At 35.7% G+C, this 26,689-nt stretch overlaps 1 protein-coding gene across 1 annotated transcript; it reads right to left on the bottom strand.

Moving 5' to 3' along the window:
• Positions 1–322: 322 nt before the first annotated feature.
• bcl2l16 (BCL2 like 16) lies at positions 323–25,418 on the bottom strand. The gene is made up of 3 exons (XM_081348090.1): positions 25,208–25,418; positions 3,992–4,576; positions 323–1,435 (listed from the first exon to the last, which is right to left on the bottom strand). Exons 2-3 carry the CDS (start codon positions 4,457–4,459, stop codon positions 1,304–1,306), a joined length of 600 nt encoding a protein of 199 aa, XP_081204216.1. The 5' UTR covers positions 4,460–4,576; positions 25,208–25,418; the 3' UTR covers positions 323–1,303.
• Positions 25,419–26,689: the final 1,271 nt, after the last annotated feature.

Here is a 26,689-nt window from a genome sequence, read left to right as displayed (position 1 = left end):
AACTGTGCAGTTACTATTATGAAATAGAAATGAACAGTTTTTTACCATATTTATTAATCTTGATGTTAATTTCTATACATATTAATGCATTTTAATAATTAACAGTGAAAAGGCTCTGTTAGAATTGTTTATGGATACAGAAGAATGTATGTCTTTTCTTAGTTCATGATACAAGTGTTAAGTTATCAAAACTAATTACAACTGGTTTAGTTGTGTAGTGACCAGAAACGTTGAATATAGTATAATTTACTCATCTTCCTGTATGAACGACTTTATTCAGTAAAACACAAAAGAAGATATTCTGAAGAATGCAGGAAACCAATTTAGATTGAGCAAACCCTTTAATATCAAAGGGAGGTAATGACCAACGTTTCAGTCATGTACAGCAAACAAAAAAAAAATAAAAAAATTAAGCAGTATTAAGTCATAATTGGACAAAGGACGGTTACAATTAGCTGTTCTCACTAGAAACTTAATTTAAAAATGAAGGTTTATTCTTCACAATTACTTATACAGCATTATATAACAATTTGAGTTTATAGCTTTAAAACTAGTAATACTCAAATAATTATGTTATCATGATCTTACATTGATGCCTCATTAGCGTCCGTTTCCGCCATATTGGAACGGTCAATACCGGCCAGTGAACGACAGTGAGAGCAAGTTTACTGAGTGTCTGCAGCCCTATGTGTTCCAGGGGTGCCTGATTCTGCTCCTGCCGATCGACTGTCTGCACAGTTCATCTCCAACCCTAATCAAACACACCTGAAGCAATCAATTAAGGTTTTCAGGATCACTTGAAAATGAAAGGCAGCTGTGTTTGATTAGGGTTAGAGATGAAGTGTGCAGGACAGTCGATCGGCAGGAGCAGGATTGGGCACCCCTCATCTCTGAAATAGACTTCAGCAGATGATTTTGCTAAACTAACACAATGCAAAAAGACAAAGGCGTCAGCTAACACAACATTAACAAGTTACCATATTAAAAGTAAAAACATTAGAAGTAGGCTACCATAGTAAAAACATGTAGTAGGCTATTACATTTAAAACAGAAACCAACACGTTATCACTTTTAAAAAGTTATCCCATTTCTTTCCTTCGGAAATTTAAAATTGAAATCGAACATGTGCAATGTTTTGGCATCATTGATTACAGTGACTGACGACACGCTGACCGTTGCAAGATGGCGGGCGCGCCAACGTGTCTGGACTGGAGCGGCATCTACGTATACAAACCTATGCTTACCACGACCAAGCGAATCACCAGTGTCTTTATTACAGTTTCTCAGCAGATGGCGCTGTTGTCTAAGTTTTCCTTTTCGTCCATACAAAGTAGGATACGATCCCAACACACAGCAAGAGCAGAGACCAGCAGCAAGCCCTCTTCACCTGGTCTTCAAGATTCTGCTTCTCGCCAAAACGAGTGATAAAACCCGACTGAGAGCAAAGCACAAAGTTAGATATGTAATAACAATATTATTAACAAAAACAAAACAACAACATTTAATTACAATATGTAATAAAAAATCCACTTCATTTTGCTACGCAGAAATAATGCGACTTCCAATTAATTACCCGTCTTCCCATGGCTAAAGAATAACTGCAGTAAACGGTACAAATATGTGCTGTATGATTTATAATTGCGATTATAAATAAAAATAAAATCATAACAAATATCAGTTTACAACATACTAAAATAACAGCGGAAGCGTCGCACGTGTACATTCAAGTTAAAAAGAGCTCTCACTCTCACCTTAAAATTAAGGTGAATAAAATGTATTTTTTAGAGTTTACCACAGCACTAAATATTTTCTAATAAATAAACTGACAAATGTTTCGTTTACTCTACGCATATGATGGTGATAATAAATAAATAAACATGGTCATAAAATATGTCCCATGAGAGAAGCATGAAAAACCATGAATTTCTGACTAGATAAATCATGCTTGTTTTGCTCAAATCAGGGCATTATTACACTGATGACATACACATCCTAGAGGGAAAAGACAGTTACCAATGATGCAATTTGCTCCTACAGCTGCCATATTAAATTTTGATTTTCTTTTTTCTTTTCATATTTTCTCTGCTGAAAATAAATAAAAATCAGTTTGTTACAGTGCATTAAACTAATAGGACAAACTATTTTTCCAAGCATAGCAGTAGCATCCCCTTCCCTCACCTGTCGAAATGACCCGAAGCCGTAAAATTATACTTATTTTTTTTCTGTCCAGAATGCTTATATCATTTCATTTTGATAATATTTATTCTATTTGTTTATGCATTTTTTGGGAGATTTTTTGTAAAAATATATATATATATTACGTCTAAATTACTATATTTTATCAATAATTTAATTTAATAATATAATTTAAGCACATTCTTAACTTTCTTTCAACTTCGATACAAAATAACTCCAATACCTGCAGAAACTTGTTTAAAAAGCACAAAAAGTCCCACATTGTGTGTCTTTGCCGACCTCTTGTGGGAAATTAAATTATATAACATGATATTTCATGACTCTTGCCACTAGATGGCCTTATAGCTCTATATGGAGCAAATGAGATGTTTTTTTTTTTCTTCAGTATGCATTCAGGTATATATTTATTAAAAATATTCTTTTATATTTTATATTATAAAATAATTTTTGGGAAAGTTTTAGCATTTTTAACATTAGGTTTTTCTATTTATACTGAAGTGTCAGATATTGTAATGATTTAGATATTAATTTAGAATGAAAAAATGCTGTTATAATTTCACCATTTATTTAGCATAAAATATTCACCCCCCCCTCACAGTGTTCATGAAGGGCAAAATTTGCAATATAGACCAAAACCACTTTTTGTACCAGGCTGTAAACATGTTTTTTTTTTCTGCTGTAAATTTGGGCATTGTAACATGGGGGTTTATGGGATTGACTCTCTTTTGCAGCCTGTCTCTAGTGGCCAGTTGATGAACTGCACCTACGCATTCTGTAACTAATCCTTCCATTTAGGGTCAAAGCCCTAAAATTATACTTTTTTTTTTGTCCAGAATACTTATTTTATTTAATTTTGATAATATTTTTTATTCTTTTTTTCTATTCCATTTAACTCACAATTTCATGCATAAATCTTTTAATTCAGCTCAAAATATTTTACACTGGGAGTCTTTGCCGACCTATTGACATGATATTTCATGACTCTTGCCTCTAGATGGCCTTATAGGTCTACATGAGGAACGAGGTGTTCCGCTGGGTCCTAAAGTCAGTTCTTCAGCATTCAAACACACATGTAGACATTATAAAATAGTTTTTTTGGTAAAGTTTTTGCATTTTTAGTTTGAATTTGGGGCATTTTTAGGTTTTTATATGTGTACTGAAGCATTCCTCGCATTCCATTCATTCCTAAGGGGGTCAAATTCACAAGGGAAGGATTTGTTACTTTTTAAAATTTCAACCATAAAAACTCCTCGAATCCATTACATTTTTTTTGTGTTTTTTGGTTCAAGTGCGACAAAAGTCATGGGGAAAAAAACTCAAAAAATCAAAAAAAAAAAATCAAAAATAATGTCAGGGTCAAAATGACCTGAGGGAAGGATGAGGGATTCAAGAGGGAGACAGGAAGGTTGCCGTTTGGTCCTGATGCTTAAAGGTGCAGTCTGTAAGAATGACAACTAGTGGTCGAAATAAGTACTGCAATCCAATTCAAAATATCGGAGATCGTCGTTTCCCCCGCCTCCTCAGACTCGGCGGCGCTCACACGGGTCGCCAGTTTGAGGACACGCAACAGGAACAAGCGCAATGGACAATGAAAACTGGCAACGTCAATATCACAGACCAAAACAAACCAAACATTTCAAAGTAAAATAACTGGCTGTAGAAGTGTTTTCAGAGAAACGAGTATGTGAACTTAGCATGTTTCCTCAGTATATGCAAACATATAATGGTATTTTTATGCTTTAGTAGAGAGAAAAAGTTACATCCAGCACCTTTAACGGGAAGAGAAGACACTTACCCATCCTCCTCGGTCCCTGATCTCGGGGCAGACGACTCTCTCTACGTAACTGCCCACACACTCCTGGATCTGGGGCAGGACCGCAGACATGCCCCTCTCCTGGCAGTGCAGAGCCAGCTGTCCCGCCAGAACGAACACGGACAGCACCGCGCTCCAGGCCAGCTCCCGGCGTCGAGAGGGGGCGAAGTGCTCGTCCAGGATCGACACCAGGGTCGCGCAGGCCGTTCGCTCCGTGACGTCCTGGAACACACGAGGCCAGCGGCGAAAGAAGATCGGGAAGCGATTGATCAGCTCGTCTCCAGCGTGTCTCAGCGCGGCCGAGGCTCGGGACGGGGCCGGACCCAACGGGACGCCGGGTTTCACCGTCATATAGTTGATGTAGTCGTACGCCATCAAATAGGCCTCGCGCACCAGAGGGTCAGGACTGTTCAGGCCTCGGCCGATCACTGCGCTGTCCGACAAGACCATCACTTCAGATTATAGCAGTCAATGTCCAACAGCGTCTCTCTTCAGCACACACTCATGTCAGATGTTAGACTTTACGATGATCGTCTACATAAACGGCCTGCTCGAATTATCCAGGTTCTTGGGAATAAAAAGAAAATTCAAGATCAGATGCTTCAGATTAAACCTCATGTCAGTGATTCTCAATCTTTAGACCTTGTCCACACGTTTGAAAAAGCATATTTTTCTCTCTGGTTTGGCCTTCTGTCCACTGGAGTAAATGTAATTACTTACTGTATTTAAGTTTCTTTTTTGGCTACTTTGTAGTTTTACTGAGTTTCAAATATATGTACAACTTTTACTCTCTTCTTTGACTACATTTTTGAATAAGTAAATGTACTTTTTTTTGTGTCTCAGCGCGGCCGAGGCTCGGGACGCTTTAGGCCTTGTCCACACCAAGGGCGTCACTAGGCTTGTTTTAAGAGAGCTTCAGCCCCCGTAAATTTCCACCCAGACCACCTAAAAGTTTACGATTAACTCCGTAACATGTACACTAATTAGTGATCGCCTCAGTCCCCTTTAAAACTCACATGGAACTGGCGGCAGGCTTCGGCTCATCCCTGTATTTTAATCCATAGCAGCGCAGCGTCAGAAGCAGAGGACAATGTGTGTGCATTTATTGATAGATTAGGATATCTGTGTAGTTCACGAGTTCACACTTACAAATAAGTCGGATAGATTAAATTGGTAAACGTATTTGGCGTGCTATCCGGGGAGAGGGCTCTGATCTTGGTAATTGGCCTAAACACAGAGTGTTTTTGACTGTGATTATATATGGTTTGCTTTCATGCTGATTGGGTAGATATGTTGATTAGTGATTGTAGACAGCTGATGATACTAGAGTATTTGTTGATTAGTGAGTGTAGACAGCTGATGATACTAGAGTATTTGTTGATTAGTGATTGTAGACAGCTGATGATACTAGAGTATTTGTTGATTAGTGAGTGTAGACAGCTGATGATACTAGAGTATTTGTTGATTAGTGAGTGTAGACAGCTGATGATACTAGAGTATTTGTTGATTAGTGAGTGAAGACAGCTGATGATACTAGAGTATTTGTTGATTAGTGAGTGTAGACAGCTGATGATACTAGAGTATTTGTTGATTAGTGAGTGTAGACAGCTGATGATACTAGAGTATTTGTTGATTAGTGAGTGTAGACAGCTGATGATACTAGAGTATTTGTTGATTAGTGAGTGTAGACAGCTGATGATACTAGAGTATTTGTTGATTAGTGAGTGAAGACAGCTGATGATACTAGAGTATTTGTTGATTAGTGAGTGAAGACAGCTGATGATACTAGAGTATTTGTTGATTAGTGAGTGAAGACAGCTGATGATACTAGAGTATTTGTTGATTAGTGAGTGTAGACAGCTGATGATACTAGAGTATTTGTTGATTAGTGAGTGTAGACAGCTGATGATACTAGAGTATTTGTTGATTAGTGAGTGTAGACAGCTGATGATACTAGAGTATTTGTTGATTAGTGAGTGAAGACAGCTGATGATACTAGAGTATTTGTTGATTAGTGAGTGAAGACAGCTGATGATACTAGAGTATTTGTTGATTAGTGAGTGTAGACAGCTGATGATACTAGAGTATTTGTTGATTAGTGAGTGTAGACAGCTGATGATACTAGAGTATTTGTTGATTAGTGAGTGTAGACAGCTGATGATACTAGAGTATTTGTTGATTAGTGAGTGTAGACAGCTGATGATACTAGAGTATTTGTTGATTAGTGAGTGAAGACAGCTGATGATACTAGAGTATTTGTTGATTAGTGAGTGAAGACAGCTGATGATACTAGAGTATTTGTTGATTAGTGAGTGAAGACAGCTGATGATACTAGAGTATTTGTTGATTAGTGAGTGTAGACAGCTGATGATACTAGAGTATTTGTTGATTAGTGAGTGTAGACAGCTGATGATACTAGAGTATTTGTTGATTAGTGAGTGTAGACAGCTGATGATACTAGAGTATTTGTTGATTAGTGAGTGTAGACAGCTGATGATACTAGAGTATTTGTTGATTAGTGAGTGTAGACAGCTGATGATACTAGAGTATTTGTTGATTAGTGAGAGTAGACAGCTGATGATACTAGAGTATTTGTTGATTAGTGAGTGTAGACAGCTGATGATACTAGAGTATTTGTTGATTAGTGAGTGTAGACAGCTGATGATACTAGAGTATTTGTTGATTACTGATTGTAGACAGCTGATGATACTAGAGTATTTGTTGATTAGTGATTGTAGACAGCTGATGATACTAGAGTATTTGTTGATTAGTGAGTGTAGACAGCTGATGATACTAGAGTATTTGTTGATTAGTGAGTGTAGACAGCTGATGATACTAGAGTATTTGTTGATTAGTGAGTGTAGACAGCTGATGATACTAGAGTATTTGTTGATTAGTGAGTGAAGACAGCTGATGATACTAGAGTATTTGTTGATTAGTGAGTGTAGACAGCTGATGATACTAGAGTATTTGTTGATTAGTGAGTGTAGACAGCTGATGATACTAGAGTATTTGTTGATTAGTGAGTGAAGACAGCTGATGATACTAGAGTATTTGTTGATTACTGATTGTAGACAGCTGATGATACTAGAGTATTTGTTGATTAGTGATTGTAGACAGCTGATGATACTAGAGTATTTGTTGATTAGTGAGTGTAGACAGCTGATGATACTAGAGTATTTGTTGATTAGTGAGTGTAGACAGCTGATGATACTAGAGTATTTGTTGATTAGTGATTGTAGACAGCTGATGATACTAGAGTATTTGTTGATTACTGATTGTAGACAGCTGATGATACTAGAGTATTTGTTGATTAGTGAGTGAAGACAGCTGATGATACTAGAGTATTTGTTGATTACTGATTGTAGACAGCTGATGATACTAGAGTATTTGTTGATTAGTGAGTGAAGACAGCTGATGATACTAGAGTATTTGTTGATTAGTGAGTGAAGACAGCTGATGATACTAGAGTATTTGTTGATTAGTGAGTGTAGACAGCTGATGATACTAGAGTATTTGTTGATTAGTGAGTGTAGACAGCTGATGATACTAGAGTATTTGTTGATTAGTGAGTGTAGACAGCTGATGATACTAGAGTATTTGTTGATTAGTGAGTGTAGACAGCTGATGATACTAGAGTATTTGTTGATTAGTGAGTGAAGACAGCTGATGATACTAGAGTATTTGTTGATTAGTGAGTGTAGACAGCTGATGATACTAGAGTATTTGTTGATTAGTGAGTGTAGACAGCTGATGATACTAGAGTATTTGTTGATTAGTGAGTGTAGACAGCTGATGATACTAGAGTATTTGTTGATTAGTGAGTGTAGACAGCTGATGATACTAGAGTATTTGTTGATTAGTGAGTGTAGACAGCTGATGATACTAGAGTATTTGTTGATTAGTGAGTGTAGACAGCTGATGATACTAGAGTATTTGTTGATTAGTGAGTGAAGACAGCTGATGATACTAGAGTATTTGTTGATTAGTGATTGTAGACAGCTGATGATACTAGAGTATTTGTTGATTAGTGATTGTAGACAGCTGATGATACTAGAGTATTTGTTGATTAGTGAGTGTAGACAGCTGATGATACTAGAGTATTTGTTGATTAGTGAGTGTAGACAGCTGATGATACTAGAGTATTTGTTGATTAGTGAGTGTAGACAGCTGATGATACTAGAGTATTTGTTGATTAGTGAGTGTAGACAGCTGATGATACTAGAGTATTTGTTGATTAGTGAGTGTAGACAGCTGATGATACTAGAGTATTTGTTGATTAGTGAGTGTAGACAGCTGATGATACTAGAGTATTTGTTGATTAGTGAGTGAAGACAGCTGATGATACTAGAGTATTTGTTGATTACTGATTGTAGACAGCTGATGATACTAGAGTATTTGTTGATTAGTGATTGTAGACAGCTGATGATACTAGAGTATTTGTTGATTAGTGAGTGTAGACAGCTGATGATACTAGAGTATTTGTTGATTAGTGAGTGTAGACAGCTGATGATACTAGAGTATTTGTTGATTAGTGATTGTAGACAGCTGATGATACTAGAGTATTTGTTGATTACTGATTGTAGACAGCTGATGATACTAGAGTATTTGTTGATTAGTGAGTGTAGACAGCTGATGATACTAGAGTATTTGTTGATTAGTGAGTGTAGACAGCTGATGATACTAGAGTATTTGTTGATTAGTGAGTGTAGACAGCTGATGATACTAGAGTATTTGTTGATTAGTGAGTGTAGACAGCTGATGATACTAGAGTATTTGTTGATTACTGATTGTAGACAGCTGATGATACTAGAGTATTTGTTGATTAGTGAGTGTAGACAGCTGATGATACTAGAGTATTTGTTGATTAGTGAGTGTAGACAGCTGATGATACTAGAGTATTTGTTGATTAGTGAGTGTAGACAGCTGATGATACTAGAGTATTTGTTGATTAGTGAGTGAAGACAGCTGATGATACTAGAGTATTTGTTGATTAGTGAGTGTAGACAGCTGATGATACTAGAGTATTTGTTGATTAGTGAGTGTAGACAGCTGATGATACTAGAGTATTTGTTGATTAGTGAGTGTAGACAGCTGATGATACTAGAGTATTTGTTGATTAGTGAGTGTAGACAGCTGATGATACTAGAGTATTTGTTGATTAGTGAGTGTAGACAGCTGATTATACTAGAGTATTTGTTGATTAGTGAGTGTAGACAGCTGATGATACTAGAGTATTTGTTGATTAGTGAATGAAGACAGCTGATGATACTAGAGTATTTGTTGATTAGTGAGTGTAGACAGCTGATGATACTAGAGTATTTGTTGATTAGTGAGAGTAGACAGCTGATGATACTAGAGTATTTGTTGATTAGTGAATGAAGACAGCTGATGATACTAGAGTATTTGTTGATTAGTGAATGAAGACAGCTGATGATACTAGAGTATTTGTTGATTAGTGATTGTAGACAGCTGATGATACTAGAGTATTTGTTGATTAGTGAGAGTAGACAGCTGATGATACTAGAGTATTTGTTGATTAGTGAGTGTAGACAGCTGATGATACTAGAGTATTTGTTGATTAGTGAGAGTAGACAGCTGATGATACTAGAGTATTTGTTGATTAGTGATTGTAGACAGCTGATGATACTAGAGTATTTGTTGATTAGTGAGTGTAGACAGCTGATGATACTAGAGTATTTGTTGATTAGTGAGAGTAGACAGCTGATGATACCAGTGATGGGAATAACGGCGTTATAAATAAACGGCGTTACTAACGGCGTTATTTTTTTCAGTAACGAGTAATCAAACTAATTACTATTTCCTCCGTTACAACGCCGTTACCGTTACTGTCAATAAAAATGCGGCGTTACTATAATTGAGATCACTGAAGCGGTTTTCATCCGAGTAGGCTCTCTCTCAACCATATGAGCTGCAAAGTTTTTTCTCTGGTGTGTGTGTTTATGATGCGCCGGACTGGACATAAGCGAGGCGAATGCCGCGAGCGCACTCGATAGTGCGCGAAAGAGACCAAGTGTGTCCGAGAACGCGCTAGATAGTGCACGACAGAGACCGAATGTGTCCGAGCATAAATACTTTATTTATAAATAAATTACACATTTCAGCATTAGAATAATCTCTGTAGCATACATCATATGCAATGTTTTGATTAGTTTATAACAAACTCCAAAATAACCTGCAGGGAACGTTCAAACATTCAAACACATTCGAACGTTCAAACACACGTGCGGCAAACATGACTAGAATTTGGCTAAAATAACCTCTGATGATGACGTTCTCTGTAGGTTATAAAAATAAACCCCCAAAAGGTTATATTTTATTATTATTATTTATGTTGGTACATTGTTCAGTATTATATTGAGAGCACTTTTTGTTAAACTTACTATTGTGAGGAAGAAAATACTTCAAGTAGGCTATACAGAATGTCTACCAGTTGTAAAGGTGTGTGAGTTTTATCATTTTAATTATATGCACTAGTGTATGTATATTTTTTTATTACTATTTATTTATTTTTGGTACATTTCTTAAGAAGCATGATTTATTTTTAGCCTTTATTCTTGGCCAGTTATGGTCTGTGCAATAAATATTAAATGTTCTATTGATTGTGTTTTGTTGTTCCATTATAGTAGTGATAATATTTTAATATTTAAGTTAATAGGTGTCTCTCACATTGTCCCACAGCAACATTAAACTAGTGTAGATTAGTGTACAATGTTTTAGAATAATAAGATGTTCTATTTAGTGTCCATTTAATTCATTTAACATATTTAATATTGGGGGTATCCAAGTTATTTCACATATTTAAACTTTTTTTTTTTTTTTTTTTTTTAAAGTAACGCAATAGTTACTTTCCCTGGTAATTAGTTACTTTTGTAATGATGTAATTCAGTTACTAACGCAGTTACTTTTTGTGAGAAGTAACTAGTAACTATAACTAATTACTTTTTTAAAGTAACTTACCCAACACTGGATGATACTAGAGTATTTGTTGATTAGTGAGTGTAGACAGCTGATGATACTAGAGTATTTGTTGATTAGTGAGTGTAGGCAGCTGATGATACTAGAGTATTTGTTGATTACTGATTGTAGACAGCTGATGATACTAGAGTATTTGTTGATTAGTGAGTGTAGACAGCTGATGATACTAGAGTATTTGTTGATTAGTGAGTGTAGACAGCTGATGATACTAGAGTATTTGTTGATTTGTGAGTGTAGACAGCTGATGATACTAGAGTATTTGTTGATTAGTGAGTGTAGACAGCTGATGATACTAGAGTATTTGTTGATTAGTGAGTGTAGACAGCTGATGATACTAGAGTATTTGTTGATTAGTGAGTGTAGACAGCTGATGATACTAGAGTATTTGTTGATTAGTGAGAGTAGACAGCTGATGATACTAGAGTATTTGTTGATTAGTGATTGTAGACAGCTGATGATACTAGAGTATTTGTTGATTAGTGAGTGAAGACAGCTGATGATACTAGAGTATTTGTTGATTAGTGAGTGTAGACAGCTGATGATACTAGAGTATTTGTTGATTAGTGAGAGTAGACAGCTGATGATACTAGAGTATTTGTTGATTAGTGATTGTAGACAGCTGATGATACTAGAGTATTTGTTGATTAGTGAGTGTAGACAGCTGATGATACTAGAGTATTTGTTGATTAGTGAGTGAAGACAGCTGATGATACTAGAGTATTTGTTGATTAGTGAGAGTAGACAGCTGATGATACTAGAGTATTTGTTGATTACTGATTGTAGACAGCTGATGATACTAGAGTATTTGTTGATTAGTGAGTGTAGACAGCTGATGATACTAGAGTATTTGTTGATTAGTGAGTGTAGACAGCTGATGATACTAGAGTATTTGTTGATTAGTGAGTGTAGACAGCTGATGATACTAGAGTATTTGTTGATTACTGATTGTAGACAGCTGATGATACTAGAGTATTTGTTGATTAGTGAGAGTAGACAGCTGATGATACTAGAGTATTTGTTGATTAGTGAGTGAAGACAGCTGATGATACTAGAGTATTTGTTGATTAGTGAGTGTAGACAGCTGATGATACTAGAGTATTTGTTGATTAGTGAGTGTAGGCAGCTGATGATACTAGAGTATTTGTTGATTAGTGAGTGTAGACAGCTGATGATACTAGAGTATTTGTTGATTAGTGAGTGAAGACAGCTGATGATACTAGAGTATTTGTTGATTAGTGAGTGTAGGCAGCTGATGATACTAGAGTATTTGTTGATTAGTGAGTGTAGACAGCTGATGATACTAGAGTATTTGTTGATTAGTGAGTGTAGGCAGCTGATGATACTAGAGTATTTGTTGATTAGTGAGTGTAGACAGCTGATGATACTAGAGTATTTGTTGATTAGTGAGTGTAGACAGCTGATGATTCTAGAGTATTTGTTGATTAGTGAGAGTAGACAGCTGATGATACTAGAGTATTTGTTGATTAGTGATTGTAGACAGCTGATGATACTAGAGTATTTGTTGATTAGTGAGTGTAGACAGCTGATGATACTAGAGTATTTGTTGATTAGTGAGTGAAGACAGCTGATGATACTAGAGTATTTGTTGATTAGTGAGAGTAGACAGCTGATGATACTAGAGTATTTGTTGATTACTGATTGTAGACAGCTGATGATACTAGAGTATTTGTTGATTAGTGAGTGTAGACAGCTGATGATACTAGAGTATTTGTTGATTAGTGAGTGTAGACAGCTGATGATACTAGAGTATTTGTTGATTAGTGAGTGTAGACAGCTGATGATACTAGAGTATTTGTTGATTAGTGAGAGTAGACAGCTGATGATACTAGAGTATTTGTTGATTAGTGAGTGAAGACAGCTGATGATACTAGAGTATTTGTTGATTAGTGAGTGTAGACAGCTGATGATACTAGAGTATTTGTTGATTAGTGAGTGTAGGCAGCTGATGATACTAGAGTATTTGTTGATTAGTGAGTGTAGACAGCTGATGATACTAGAGTATTTGTTGATTAGTGAGTGTAGACAGCTGATGATACTAGAGTATTTGTTGATTAGTGAGTGTAGACAGCTGATGATACTAGAGTATTTGTTGATTAGTGAGTGTAGACAGCTGATGATACTAGAGTATTTGTTGATTAGTGAGTGTAGGCAGCTGATGATACTAGAGTATTTGTTGATTACTGATTGTAGACAGCTGATGATACTAGAGTATTTGTTGATTAGTGAGTGTAGACAGCTGATGATACTAGAGTATTTGTTGATTAGTGAGTGTAGACAGCTGATGATACTAGAGTATTTGTTGATTTGTGAGTGTAGACAGCTGATGATACTAGAGTATTTGTTGATTAGTGAGTGTAGACAGCTGATGATACTAGAGTATTTGTTGATTAGTGAGTGTAGACAGCTGATGATACTAGAGTATTTGTTGATTAGTGAGTGTAGACAGCTGATGATACTAGAGTATTTGTTGATTAGTGAGAGTAGACAGCTGATGATACTAGAGTATTTGTTGATTAGTGATTGTAGACAGCTGATGATACTAGAGTATTTGTTGATTAGTGAGTGAAGACAGCTGATGATACTAGAGTATTTGTTGATTAGTGAGTGTAGACAGCTGATGATACTAGAGTATTTGTTGATTAGTGAGAGTAGACAGCTGATGATACTAGAGTATTTGTTGATTAGTGATTGTAGACAGCTGATGATACTAGAGTATTTGTTGATTAGTGAGTGTAGACAGCTGATGATACTAGAGTATTTGTTGATTAGTGAGTGAAGACAGCTGATGATACTAGAGTATTTGTTGATTAGTGAGAGTAGACAGCTGATGATACTAGAGTATTTGTTGATTACTGATTGTAGACAGCTGATGATACTAGAGTATTTGTTGATTAGTGAGTGTAGACAGCTGATGATACTAGAGTATTTGTTGATTAGTGAGTGTAGACAGCTGATGATACTAGAGTATTTGTTGATTAGTGAGTGTAGACAGCTGATGATACTAGAGTATTTGTTGATTACTGATTGTAGACAGCTGATGATACTAGAGTATTTGTTGATTAGTGAGAGTAGACAGCTGATGATACTAGAGTATTTGTTGATTAGTGAGTGAAGACAGCTGATGATACTAGAGTATTTGTTGATTAGTGAGTGTAGACAGCTGATGATACTAGAGTATTTGTTGATTAGTGAGTGTAGGCAGCTGATGATACTAGAGTATTTGTTGATTAGTGAGTGTAGACAGCTGATGATACTAGAGTATTTGTTGATTAGTGAGTGAAGACAGCTGATGATACTAGAGTATTTGTTGATTAGTGAGTGTAGGCAGCTGATGATACTAGAGTATTTGTTGATTAGTGAGTGTAGACAGCTGATGATACTAGAGTATTTGTTGATTAGTGAGTGTAGACAGCTGATGATACTAGAGTATTTGTTGATTAGTGAGTGTAGACAGCTGATGATACTAGAGTATTTGTTGATTAGTGAGTGAAGACAGCTGATGATACTAGAGTATTTGTTGATTACTGATTGTAGACAGCTGATGATACTAGAGTATTTGTTGATTAGTGATTGTAGACAGCTGATGATACTAGAGTATTTGTTGATTAGTGAGTGTAGACAGCTGATGATACTAGAGTATTTGTTGATTAGTGAGTGTAGACAGCTGATGATACTAGAGTATTTGTTGATTAGTGATTGTAGACAGCTGATGATACTAGAGTATTTGTTGATTACTGATTGTAGACAGCTGATGATACTAGAGTATTTGTTGATTAGTGAGTGTAGACAGCTGATGATACTAGAGTATTTGTTGATTAGTGAGTGTAGACAGCTGATGATACAAGAGTATTTGTTGATTAGTGAGTGTAGACAGCTGATGATACTAGAGTATTTGTTGATTAGTGAGTGTAGACAGCTGATGATACTAGAGTATTTGTTGATTACTGATTGTAGACAGCTGATGATACTAGAGTATTTGTTGATTAGTGAGTGTAGACAGCTGATGATACTAGAGTATTTGTTGATTAGTGAGTGTAGACAGCTGATGATACTAGAGTATTTGTTGATTAGTGAGTGTAGACAGCTGATGATACTAGAGTATTTGTTGATTAGTGAGTGAAGACAGCTGATGATACTAGAGTATTTGTTGATTAGTGAGTGTAGACAGCTGATGATACTAGAGTATTTGTTGATTAGTGAGTGTAGACAGCTGATGATACTAGAGTATTTGTTGATTAGTGAGTGTAGACAGCTGATGATACTAGAGTATTTGTTGATTAGTGAGTGTAGACAGCTGATGATACTAGAGTATTTGTTGATTAGTGAGTGTAGACAGCTGATTATACTAGAGTATTTGTTGATTAGTGAGTGTAGACAGCTGATGATACTAGAGTATTTGTTGATTAGTGAATGAAGACAGCTGATGATACTAGAGTATTTGTTGATTAGTGAGTGTAGACAGCTGATGATACTAGAGTATTTGTTGATTAGTGAGAGTAGACAGCTGATGATACTAGAGTATTTGTTGATTAGTGAATGAAGACAGCTGATGATACTAGAGTATTTGTTGATTAGTGAATGAAGACAGCTGATGATACTAGAGTATTTGTTGATTAGTGATTGTAGACAGCTGATGATACTAGAGTATTTGTTGATTAGTGAGAGTAGACAGCTGATGATACTAGAGTATTTGTTGATTAGTGAGTGTAGACAGCTGATGATACTAGAGTATTTGTTGATTAGTGAGAGTAGACAGCTGATGATACTAGAGTATTTGTTGATTAGTGATTGTAGACAGCTGATGATACTAGAGTATTTGTTGATTAGTGAGTGTAGACAGCTGATGATACTAGAGTATTTGTTGATTAGTGAGAGTAGACAGCTGATGATACCAGTGATGGGAATAACGGCGTTATAAATAAACGGCGTTACTAACGGCGTTATTTTTTTCAGTAACGAGTAATCAAACTAATTACTATTTCCTCCGTTACAACGCCGTTACCGTTACTGTCAATAAAAATGCGGCGTTACTATAATTGAGATCACTGAAGCGGTTTTCATCCGAGTAGGCTCTCTCTCAACCATATGAGCTGCAAAGTTTTTTCTCTGGTGTGTGTGTTTATGATGCGCCGGACTGGACATAAGCGAGGCGAATGCCGCGAGCGCACTCGATAGTGCGCGAAAGAGACCAAGTGTGTCCGAGAACGCGCTAGATAGTGCACGACAGAGACCGAATGTGTCCGAGCATAAATACTTTATTTATAAATAAATTACACATTTCAGCATTAGAATAATCTCTGTAGCATACATCATATGCAATGTTTTGATTAGTTTATAACAAACTCCAAAATAACCTGCAGGGAACGTTCAAACATTCAAACACATTCGAACGTTCAAACACACGTGCGGCAAACATGACTAGAATTTGGCTAAAATAACCTCTGATGATGACGTTCTCTGTAGGTTATAAAAATAAACCCCCAAAAGGTTATATTTTATTATTATTATTTATGTTGGTACATTGTTCAGTATTATATTGAGAGCACTTTTTGTTAAACTTACTATTGTGAGGAAGAAAATACTTCAAGTAGGCTATACAGAATGTCTACCAGTTGTAAAGGTGTGTGAGTTTTATCATTTTAATTATATGCACTAGTGTATGTATATTTTTTTATTACTATTTATTTATTTTTGGTACATTTCTTAAGAAGCATGATTTATTTTTAGCCTTTATTCTTGGCCAGTTATGGTCTGTGCAATAAATATTAAATGTTCTATTGATTGTGTTTTGTTGTTCCATTATAGTAGTGATAATATTTTAATATTTAAGTTAATAGGTGTCTCTCACATTGTCCCACAGCAACATTAAACTAGTGTAGATTAGTGTACAATGTTTTAGAATAATAAGATGTTCTATTTAGTGTCCATTTAATTCATTTAACATATTTAATATTGGGGGTATCCAAGTTATTTCACATATTTAAACTTTTTTTTTTTTTTTTTTTTTTTAAAGTAACGCAATAGTTACTTTCCCTGGTAATTAGTTACTTTTGTAATGATGTAATTCAGTTACTAACGCAGTTACTTTTTGTGAGAAGTAACTAGTAACTATAACTAATTACTTTTTTAAAGTAACTTACCCAACACTGGATGATACTAGAGTATTTGTTGATTAGTGAGTGTAGACAGCTGATGATACTAGAGTATTTGTTGATTAGTGAGTGTAGGCAGCTGATGATACTAGAGTATTTGTTGATTACTGATTGTAGACAGCTGATGATACTAGAGTATTTGTTGATTAGTGAGTGTAGACAGCTGATGATACTAGAGTATTTGTTGATTAGTGAGTGTAGACAGCTGATGATACTAGAGTATTTGTTGATTTGTGAGTGTAGACAGCTGATGATACTAGAGTATTTGTTGATTAGTGAGTGTAGACAGCTGATGATACTAGAGTATTTGTTGATTAGTGAGTGTAGACAGCTGATGATACTAGAGTATTTGTTGATTAGTGAGTGTAGACAGCTGATGATACTAGAGTATTTGTTGATTAGTGAGAGTAGACAGCTGATGATACTAGAGTATTTGTTGATTAGTGATTGTAGACAGCTGATGATACTAGAGTATTTGTTGATTAGTGAGTGAAGACAGCTGATGATACTAGAGTATTTGTTGATTAGTGAGTGTAGACAGCTGATGATACTAGAGTATTTGTTGATTAGTGAGAGTAGACAGCTGATGATACTAGAGTATTTGTTGATTAGTGATTGTAGACAGCTGATGATACTAGAGTATTTGTTGATTAGTGAGTGTAGACAGCTGATGATACTAGAGTATTTGTTGATTAGTGAGTGAAGACAGCTGATGATACTAGAGTATTTGTTGATTAGTGAGAGTAGACAGCTGATGATACTAGAGTATTTGTTGATTACTGATTGTAGACAGCTGATGATACTAGAGTATTTGTTGATTAGTGAGTGTAGACAGCTGATGATACTAGAGTATTTGTTGATTAGTGAGTGTAGACAGCTGATGATACTAGAGTATTTGTTGATTAGTGAGTGTAGACAGCTGATGATACTAGAGTATTTGTTGATTACTGATTGTAGACAGCTGATGATACTAGAGTATTTGTTGATTAGTGAGAGTAGACAGCTGATGATACTAGAGTATTTGTTGATTAGTGAGTGAAGACAGCTGATGATACTAGAGTATTTGTTGATTAGTGAGTGTAGACAGCTGATGATACTAGAGTATTTGTTGATTAGTGAGTGTAGGCAGCTGATGATACTAGAGTATTTGTTGATTAGTGAGTGTAGACAGCTGATGATACTAGAGTATTTGTTGATTAGTGAGTGAAGACAGCTGATGATACTAGAGTATTTGTTGATTAGTGAGTGTAGGCAGCTGATGATACTAGAGTATTTGTTGATTAGTGAGTGTAGACAGCTGATGATACTAGAGTATTTGTTGATTAGTGAGTGTAGGCAGCTGATGATACTAGAGTATTTGTTGATTAGTGAGTGTAGACAGCTGATGATACTAGAGTATTTGTTGATTAGTGAGTGTAGACAGCTGATGATTCTAGAGTATTTGTTGATTAGTGAGAGTAGACAGCTGATGATACTAGAGTATTTGTTGATTAGTGATTGTAGACAGCTGATGATACTAGAGTATTTGTTGATTAGTGAGTGTAGACAGCTGATGATACTAGAGTATTTGTTGATTAGTGAGTGAAGACAGCTGATGATACTAGAGTATTTGTTGATTAGTGAGAGTAGACAGCTGATGATACTAGAGTATTTGTTGATTACTGATTGTAGACAGCTGATGATACTAGAGTATTTGTTGATTAGTGAGTGTAGACAGCTGATGATACTAGAGTATTTGTTGATTAGTGAGTGTAGACAGCTGATGATACTAGAGTATTTGTTGATTAGTGAGTGTAGACAGCTGATGATACTAGAGTATTTGTTGATTAGTGAGAGTAGACAGCTGATGATACTAGAGTATTTGTTGATTAGTGAGTGAAGACAGCTGATGATACTAGAGTATTTGTTGATTAGTGAGTGTAGACAGCTGATGATACTAGAGTATTTGTTGATTAGTGAGTGTAGGCAGCTGATGATACTAGAGTATTTGTTGATTAGTGAGTGTAGACAGCTGATGATACTAGAGTATTTGTTGATTAGTGAGTGTAGACAGCTGATGATACTAGAGTATTTGTTGATTAGTGAGTGTAGACAGCTGATGATACTAGAGTATTTGTTGATTAGTGAGTGTAGACAGCTGATGATACTAGAGTATTTGTTGATTAGTGAGTGTAGGCAGCTGATGATACTAGAGTATTTGTTGATTACTGATTGTAGACAGCTGATGATACTAGAGTATTTGTTGATTAGTGAGTGTAGACAGCTGATGATACTAGAGTATTTGTTGATTAGTGAGTGTAGACAGCTGATGATACTAGAGTATTTGTTGATTTGTGAGTGTAGACAGCTGATGATACTAGAGTATTTGTTGATTAGTGAGTGTAGACAGCTGATGATACTAGAGTATTTGTTGATTAGTGAGTGTAGACAGCTGATGATACTAGAGTATTTGTTGATTAGTGAGTGTAGACAGCTGATGATACTAGAGTATTTGTTGATTAGTGAGAGTAGACAGCTGATGATACTAGAGTATTTGTTGATTAGTGATTGTAGACAGCTGATGATACTAGAGTATTTGTTGATTAGTGAGTGAAGACAGCTGATGATACTAGAGTATTTGTTGATTAGTGAGTGTAGACAGCTGATGATACTAGAGTATTTGTTGATTAGTGAGAGTAGACAGCTGATGATACTAGAGTATTTGTTGATTAGTGATTGTAGACAGCTGATGATACTAGAGTATTTGTTGATTAGTGAGTGTAGACAGCTGATGATACTAGAGTATTTGTTGATTAGTGAGTGAAGACAGCTGATGATACTAGAGTATTTGTTGATTAGTGAGAGTAGACAGCTGATGATACTAGAGTATTTGTTGATTACTGATTGTAGACAGCTGATGATACTAGAGTATTTGTTGATTAGTGAGTGTAGACAGCTGATGATACTAGAGTATTTGTTGATTAGTGAGTGTAGACAGCTGATGATACTAGAGTATTTGTTGATTAGTGAGTGTAGACAGCTGATGATACTAGAGTATTTGTTGATTACTGATTGTAGACAGCTGATGATACTAGAGTATTTGTTGATTAGTGAGAGTAGACAGCTGATGATACTAGAGTATTTGTTGATTAGTGAGTGAAGACAGCTGATGATACTAGAGTATTTGTTGATTAGTGAGTGTAGACAGCTGATGATACTAGAGTATTTGTTGATTAGTGAGTGTAGGCAGCTGATGATACTAGAGTATTTGTTGATTAGTGAGTGTAGACAGCTGATGATACTAGAGTATTTGTTGATTAGTGAGTGAAGACAGCTGATGATACTAGAGTATTTGTTGATTAGTGAGTGTAGGCAGCTGATGATACTAGAGTATTTGTTGATTAGTGAGTGTAGACAGCTGATGATACTAGAGTATTTGTTGATTAGTGAGTGTAGGCAGCTGATGATACTAGAGTATTTGTTGATTAGTGAGTGTAGACAGCTGATGATACTAGAGTATTTGTTGATTAGTGAGTGTAGACAGCTGATGATTCTAGAGTATTTGTTGATTAGTGAGAGTAGACAGCTGATGATACTAGAGTATTTGTTGATTAGTGATTGTAGACAGCTGATGATACTAGAGTATTTGTTGATTAGTGAGTGTAGACAGCTGATGATACTAGAGTATTTGTTGATTAGTGAGTGAAGACAGCTGATGATACTAGAGTATTTGTTGATTAGTGAGAGTAGACAGCTGATGATACTAGAGTATTTGTTGATTACTGATTGTAGACAGCTGATGATACTAGAGTATTTGTTGATTAGTGAGTGTAGACAGCTGATGATACTAGAGTATTTGTTGATTAGTGAGTGTAGACAGCTGATGATACTAGAGTATTTGTTGATTAGTGAGTGTAGACAGCTGATGATACTAGAGTATTTGTTGATTAGTGAGAGTAGACAGCTGATGATACTAGAGTATTTGTTGATTAGTGAGTGAAGACAGCTGATGATACTAGAGTATTTGTTGATTAGTGAGTGTAGACAGCTGATGATACTAGAGTATTTGTTGATTAGTGAGTGTAGGCAGCTGATGATACTAGAGTATTTGTTGATTAGTGAGTGTAGACAGCTGATGATACTAGAGTATTTGTTGATTAGTGAGTGAAGACAGCTGATGATACTAGAGTATTTGTTGATTAGTGAGTGTAGGCAGCTGATGATACTAGAGTATTTGTTGATTAGTGAGTGTAGACAGCTCATGATACTAGAGTATTTGTTGATTAGTGAGTGTAGGCAGCTGATGATACTAGAGTATTTGTTGATTAGTGAGTGTAGACAGCTGATGATACTAGAGTATTTGTTGATTAGTGAGTGTAGACAGCTGATGATACTAGAGTATTTGTTGATTAGTGAGTGTAGACAGCTGATGATACTAGAGTATTTGTTGATTAGTGAGTGTAGACAGCTGATGATACTAGAGTATTTGTTGATTAGTGAGTGTAGACAGCTGATGATACTAGAGTATTTGTTGATTAGTGAGTGTAGACAGCTGATGATACTAGAGTATTTGTTGATTAGTGAGTGTAGACAGCTGATGATACTAGAGTATTTGTTTTAATCAGTGAGTGTAGACAGCTGATGATACTAGAGTATTTGTTGATTAGTGAGTGTAGACAGCTGATGATACTAGAGTATTTGTTGATTAGTGAGTGTAGGCAGCTGATGATACTAGAGTATTTGTTGATTAGTGAGTGTAGACAGCTGATGATACTAGAGTATTTGTTGATTAGTGAGTGTAGACAGCTGATGATTCTAGAGTATTTGTTGATTAGTGAGAGTAGACAGCTGATGATACTAGAGTATTTGTTGATTAGTGATTGTAGACAGCTGATGATACTAGAGTATTTGTTGATTAGTGAGTGTAGACAGCTGATGATACTAGAGTATTTGTTGATTAGTGAGTGAAGACAGCTGATGATACTAGAGTATTTGTTGATTAGTGAGAGTAGACAGCTGATGATACTAGAGTATTTGTTGATTACTGATTGTAGACAGCTGATGATACTAGAGTATTTGTTGATTAGTGAGTGTAGACAGCTGATGATACTAGAGTATTTGTTGATTAGTGAGTGTAGACAGCTGATGATACTAGAGTATTTGTTGATTAGTGAGTGTAGACAGCTGATGATACTAGAGTATTTGTTGATTAGTGAGAGTAGACAGCTGATGATACTAGAGTATTTGTTGATTAGTGAGTGAAGACAGCTGATGATACTAGAGTATTTGTTGATTAGTGAGTGTAGACAGCTGATGATACTAGAGTATTTGTTGATTAGTGAGTGTAGGCAGCTGATGATACTAGAGTATTTGTTGATTAGTGAGTGTAGACAGCTGATGATACTAGAGTATTTGTTGATTAGTGAGTGAAGACAGCTGATGATACTAGAGTATTTGTTGATTAGTGAGTGTAGGCAGCTGATGATACTAGAGTATTTGTTGATTAGTGAGTGTAGACAGCTGATGATACTAGAGTATTTGTTGATTAGTGAGTGTAGGCAGCTGATGATACTAGAGTATTTGTTGATTAGTGAGTGTAGACAGCTGATGATACTAGAGTATTTGTTGATTAGTGAGTGTAGACAGCTGATGATACTAGAGTATTTGTTGATTAGTGAGTGTAGACAGCTGATGATACTAGAGTATTTGTTGATTAGTGAGTGTAGACAGCTGATGATACTAGAGTATTTGTTGATTAGTGAGTGTAGACAGCTGATGATACTAGAGTATTTGTTGATTAGTGAGTGTAGACAGCTGATGATACTAGAGTATTTGTTGATTACTGATTGTAGACAGCTGATGATACTAGAGTATTTGTTGATTAGTGAGTGTAGACAGCTGATGATACTAGAGTATTTGTTGATTAGTGAGTGAAGACAGCTGATGATACTAGAGTATTTGTTGATTAGTGAGTGTAGACAGCTGATGATACTAGAGTATTTGTTGATTAGTGAGTGTAGACAGCTGATGATACTAGAGTATTTGTTGATTAGTGAGTGTAGACAGCTGAGGATACTAGAGTATTTGTTGATTAGTGAGTGTAGGCAGCTGATGATACTAGAGTATTTGTTGATTAGTGAGTGAAGACAGCTGATGATACTAGAGTATTTGTTGATTAGTGAGTGTAGGCAGCTGATGATACTAGAGTATTTGTTGATTAGTGAGTGTAGACAGCTGATGATACTAGAGTATTTGTTGATTAGTGAGTGTAGACAGCTGATGATACTAGAGTATTTGTTGATTAGTGAGTGTAGACAGCTGATGATACTAGAGTATTTGTTGATTAGTGAGTGTAGACAGCTGATGATACTAGAGTATTTGTTGATTAGTGAGTGTAGACAGCTGATGATACTAGAGTATTTGTTGATTAGTGAGTGTAGACAGCTGATGATACTAGAGTATTTGTTGATTAGTGAGTGTAGACAGCTGATGATACTAGAGTATTTGTTGATTAGTGAGTGTAGACAGCTGATGATACTAGAGTATTTGTTGATTAGTGAGTGTAGACAGCTGATGATACTAGAGTATTTGTTGATTAGTGAGTGTAGACAGCTGATGATACTAGAGTATTTGTTGATTAGTGAGTGTAGACAGCTGATGATACTAGAGTATTTGTTTTAATCAGTGAGTGTAGACAGCTGATGATACTAGAGTATTTGTTGATTAGTGAGTGTAGACAGCTGATGATACTAGAGTATTTGTTGATTAATGAGTGTAGACATCTGATGATACTAGAGTATTTGTTGATTAGTGAGTGTAGACAGCTGATGATACTAGAGTATTTGTTGATTAGTGAGTGTAGATAGCAGGTGGCAAAAGAGTAGCTTATTTTGATGTGTTCCTCCCGAACTACGTTAATAAAACATAATTTCTTTGTCATAAATGCAGTTTACATAATATGATGCGGCTTCCCATCCACTTTAAAATCTGGGTTTATTATGATTTATGATCTAAATGGCTTGAAACTTTGTGACTACCTACTCATGCTATACTTTACAAAATTGCTAAAAAATTGGCATAATATTAATTTTATAATAAATCCAAAAGCAAAACACGCGAAAAGAACTATGAAAGGGAGTGGAAATGTCATTTGTGCTCATGAGTGGTCCTCTGCTGCCATCTACTGGTTATAGTGGTAATTTCATGTCATTTTCATGTTAAAAGTGTTTGTTTTCCACCAGGTGACAGAAATCCTCCACTAAAGCATGGCACATTTTCCATGTTATCTCCATGAATGAAAATAATAAATGTAGACCTTCTTTGAAGTTAATTTTGCTGCACAAATGTAGAGTTAAAAAAATGAATATTTGTTTAAAACATTAGTGTTGATAGACATTCATGTTTATACCTGTATTGTGCCTGTTATGTGCTATTCACTTTCACAAAGCTGCTAAAATATGTTACTTTGCACACTCTTCATATCACAGTCCTGCCAAGATGACAGAATTTACTCACATTTGCTGTCCTGCGGCTAAACATGAGAGTACTCACGTTTCAGACCAAACAAATAATGGTGAGTGAGAGCGACCTGTACACATCAGATATTTTGCTATATAAAATGATCCTGCCAGAAGAATTGTGCGATTGTAGGTGTAAAAAAATATTTTTCAAGAATTTGAAGACTTCTTCAATAATTCTTAAATAATTATTTTTTACTTTTTACTTTAAACTATTTTACAGTCATTAAAGTTTGATCTTTTCAAAGTCATTTTCAAAGCCAACATGAAAAGAAAGAGTACATTTCTAAGAACTTGGCAAGTGTATTTTAAACTAGATTAAAAAAAATTGATTGATTGTTGAAACCATTGTTGCATTTGACCTCTCTATAAGCAGGCGAAACATTCAAAGAAATGAAACATCTTAACCTAGCAAAACCATCAGCAGAAGCCTTTCATTTAAACGTCCAGATTGTTGCATTACTGCTCCGATCATCAATGAAAGGAAACCTGACATTCACACACACTGCAGCGAAGGCCCAGCGACTCACCCTTGTTGAATCATGCCGTAACTAAACGGTTCGGATTAGTTAACAGCTGACCGAAGGACAATCACAACAGGAGATTCTCCAGAGTGAGCCGATGTCTGTGAGATTTACATGTTGTTGTCCGACTCGGACTATATTTAGTTCCCTTGTCTGTAACAGATCCAGGAGCTCATTGCACACACAGTCCTGCGGGACACGACACCAGGACAGACTCGGGTACAGCTATAAATACTCAATGCAGCCAGGATCATCAGCCACTGGGTCTATACAGTGTGTTTGTCTATAACCTAAAGCTCAGAGTAATATCAGGCTGACGTGCATTGAAATTTAACAATAGGTAACACTTTATTTTACAGTGTCCTTGTTACATATGCTACATGTACTTACCATAGTAATAACAGTAAATTCTGCATAACTACATACAACTAACCCTCAACCAAATCTTAATCCCTAACCCTATAGTAAGTACATGTAGTTGCTTAATATTACTCAGTACTTAAATATATAATTACACTGTAATAAAGTGTAACCCACTTTAGAAAACTGTTCCTTCATTAATGAAGAACTAACAAATGCGCAACACTCTATTAACATTACTACTTTTAACTAACAAGAAACTCAGTTGAATGTGGTAGTTCAAGAAAAAGTAAAATTACACAATTTTTAAACTACTCAAAAAAGTACATTTTCAAAAAAAAAAAAAAAAAAAAAAGACTTAATTACAGTAACGTGAGTATTTGTAATTTGTTATAGACAGTTGTCTCATTTACACACAGGCGCAGAACACGCATTCTAGCTGACAGTCGGCTGTAGTTCTCTCGGCGTGCTCAAGTGCAGCTTCTCCCCCGATGCGAGGCGACGTTGGACTGCAGTACCTATTCCGACCACTAGCTTTCATTCTTACAGACTGCACCTTTAAGTAAACTTCATCTAAACAAGTATCAATCTTACTTTCCGGGATTTTGGCAATATTTATTAGCTAATTGTAGGCTATATGTTATTTTTAAATGAAAAGAAAGCATGCCGAAGATTGGTGCGCACACGGTAGCTCAGGTAGGTCAAAAACACACGAGGAGAAGCGTTAGGATAATTGAACATCAGCAATCACAGACACTGGCATTTCTCAGAGTTTCCCAGAAAACACCAGGTAATTTGCCCTGGAATTTTTACAGAGGTTGTGTGAGGAAAAACACAGACTTGGCAGATTCGGACGGGATTAAAATCGCAAAGTACAGCTGTGAATCACGAATTTCTAATAAAGCTAAATTATTTTCTGATATTTCTGTTTTGGTAGAAGTCTGAACAGTTGGTACGCCTAACTTAAAAAGTTAGTTAAATTGGCTGGTGTGTGAAAAAGTTAATTTCAAACCATGCAGACAATGTTTTGCAGACTTGCAAAATTGTCTAAAATAAATGATAAATTGTCTAAAAAATAATTCTTCACATAGGCCTACACTGGTCCCTAAAATGATGATTATGTCACAA

Source organism: Scardinius erythrophthalmus (assembly GCF_964197995.2).
Source record: "Scardinius erythrophthalmus genome assembly, chromosome: 20".
Taxonomy (NCBI): Eukaryota; Metazoa; Chordata; class Actinopteri; order Cypriniformes; family Leuciscidae; genus Scardinius; species Scardinius erythrophthalmus.
Note: the sequence above shows the minus strand (reverse complement) of the source record. Positions and strands in the feature narration are given on the sequence as shown.

Excerpts from the sequence above, each read along its gene's own strand:
- bcl2l16 (XM_081348090.1), bottom strand. The coding sequence starts at position 4,459 with ATGGTCTTGTCGGACAGCGCAGTGATCGGCCGAGGCCTGAACAGTCCT. Across the intron at positions 1,436-3,991 it reads TCAGGGACCGAGGAGGATGG|TCGGGTTTTATCACTCGTTT; the intron begins GTAAGTGTCTTC and ends CTTTGCTCTCAG.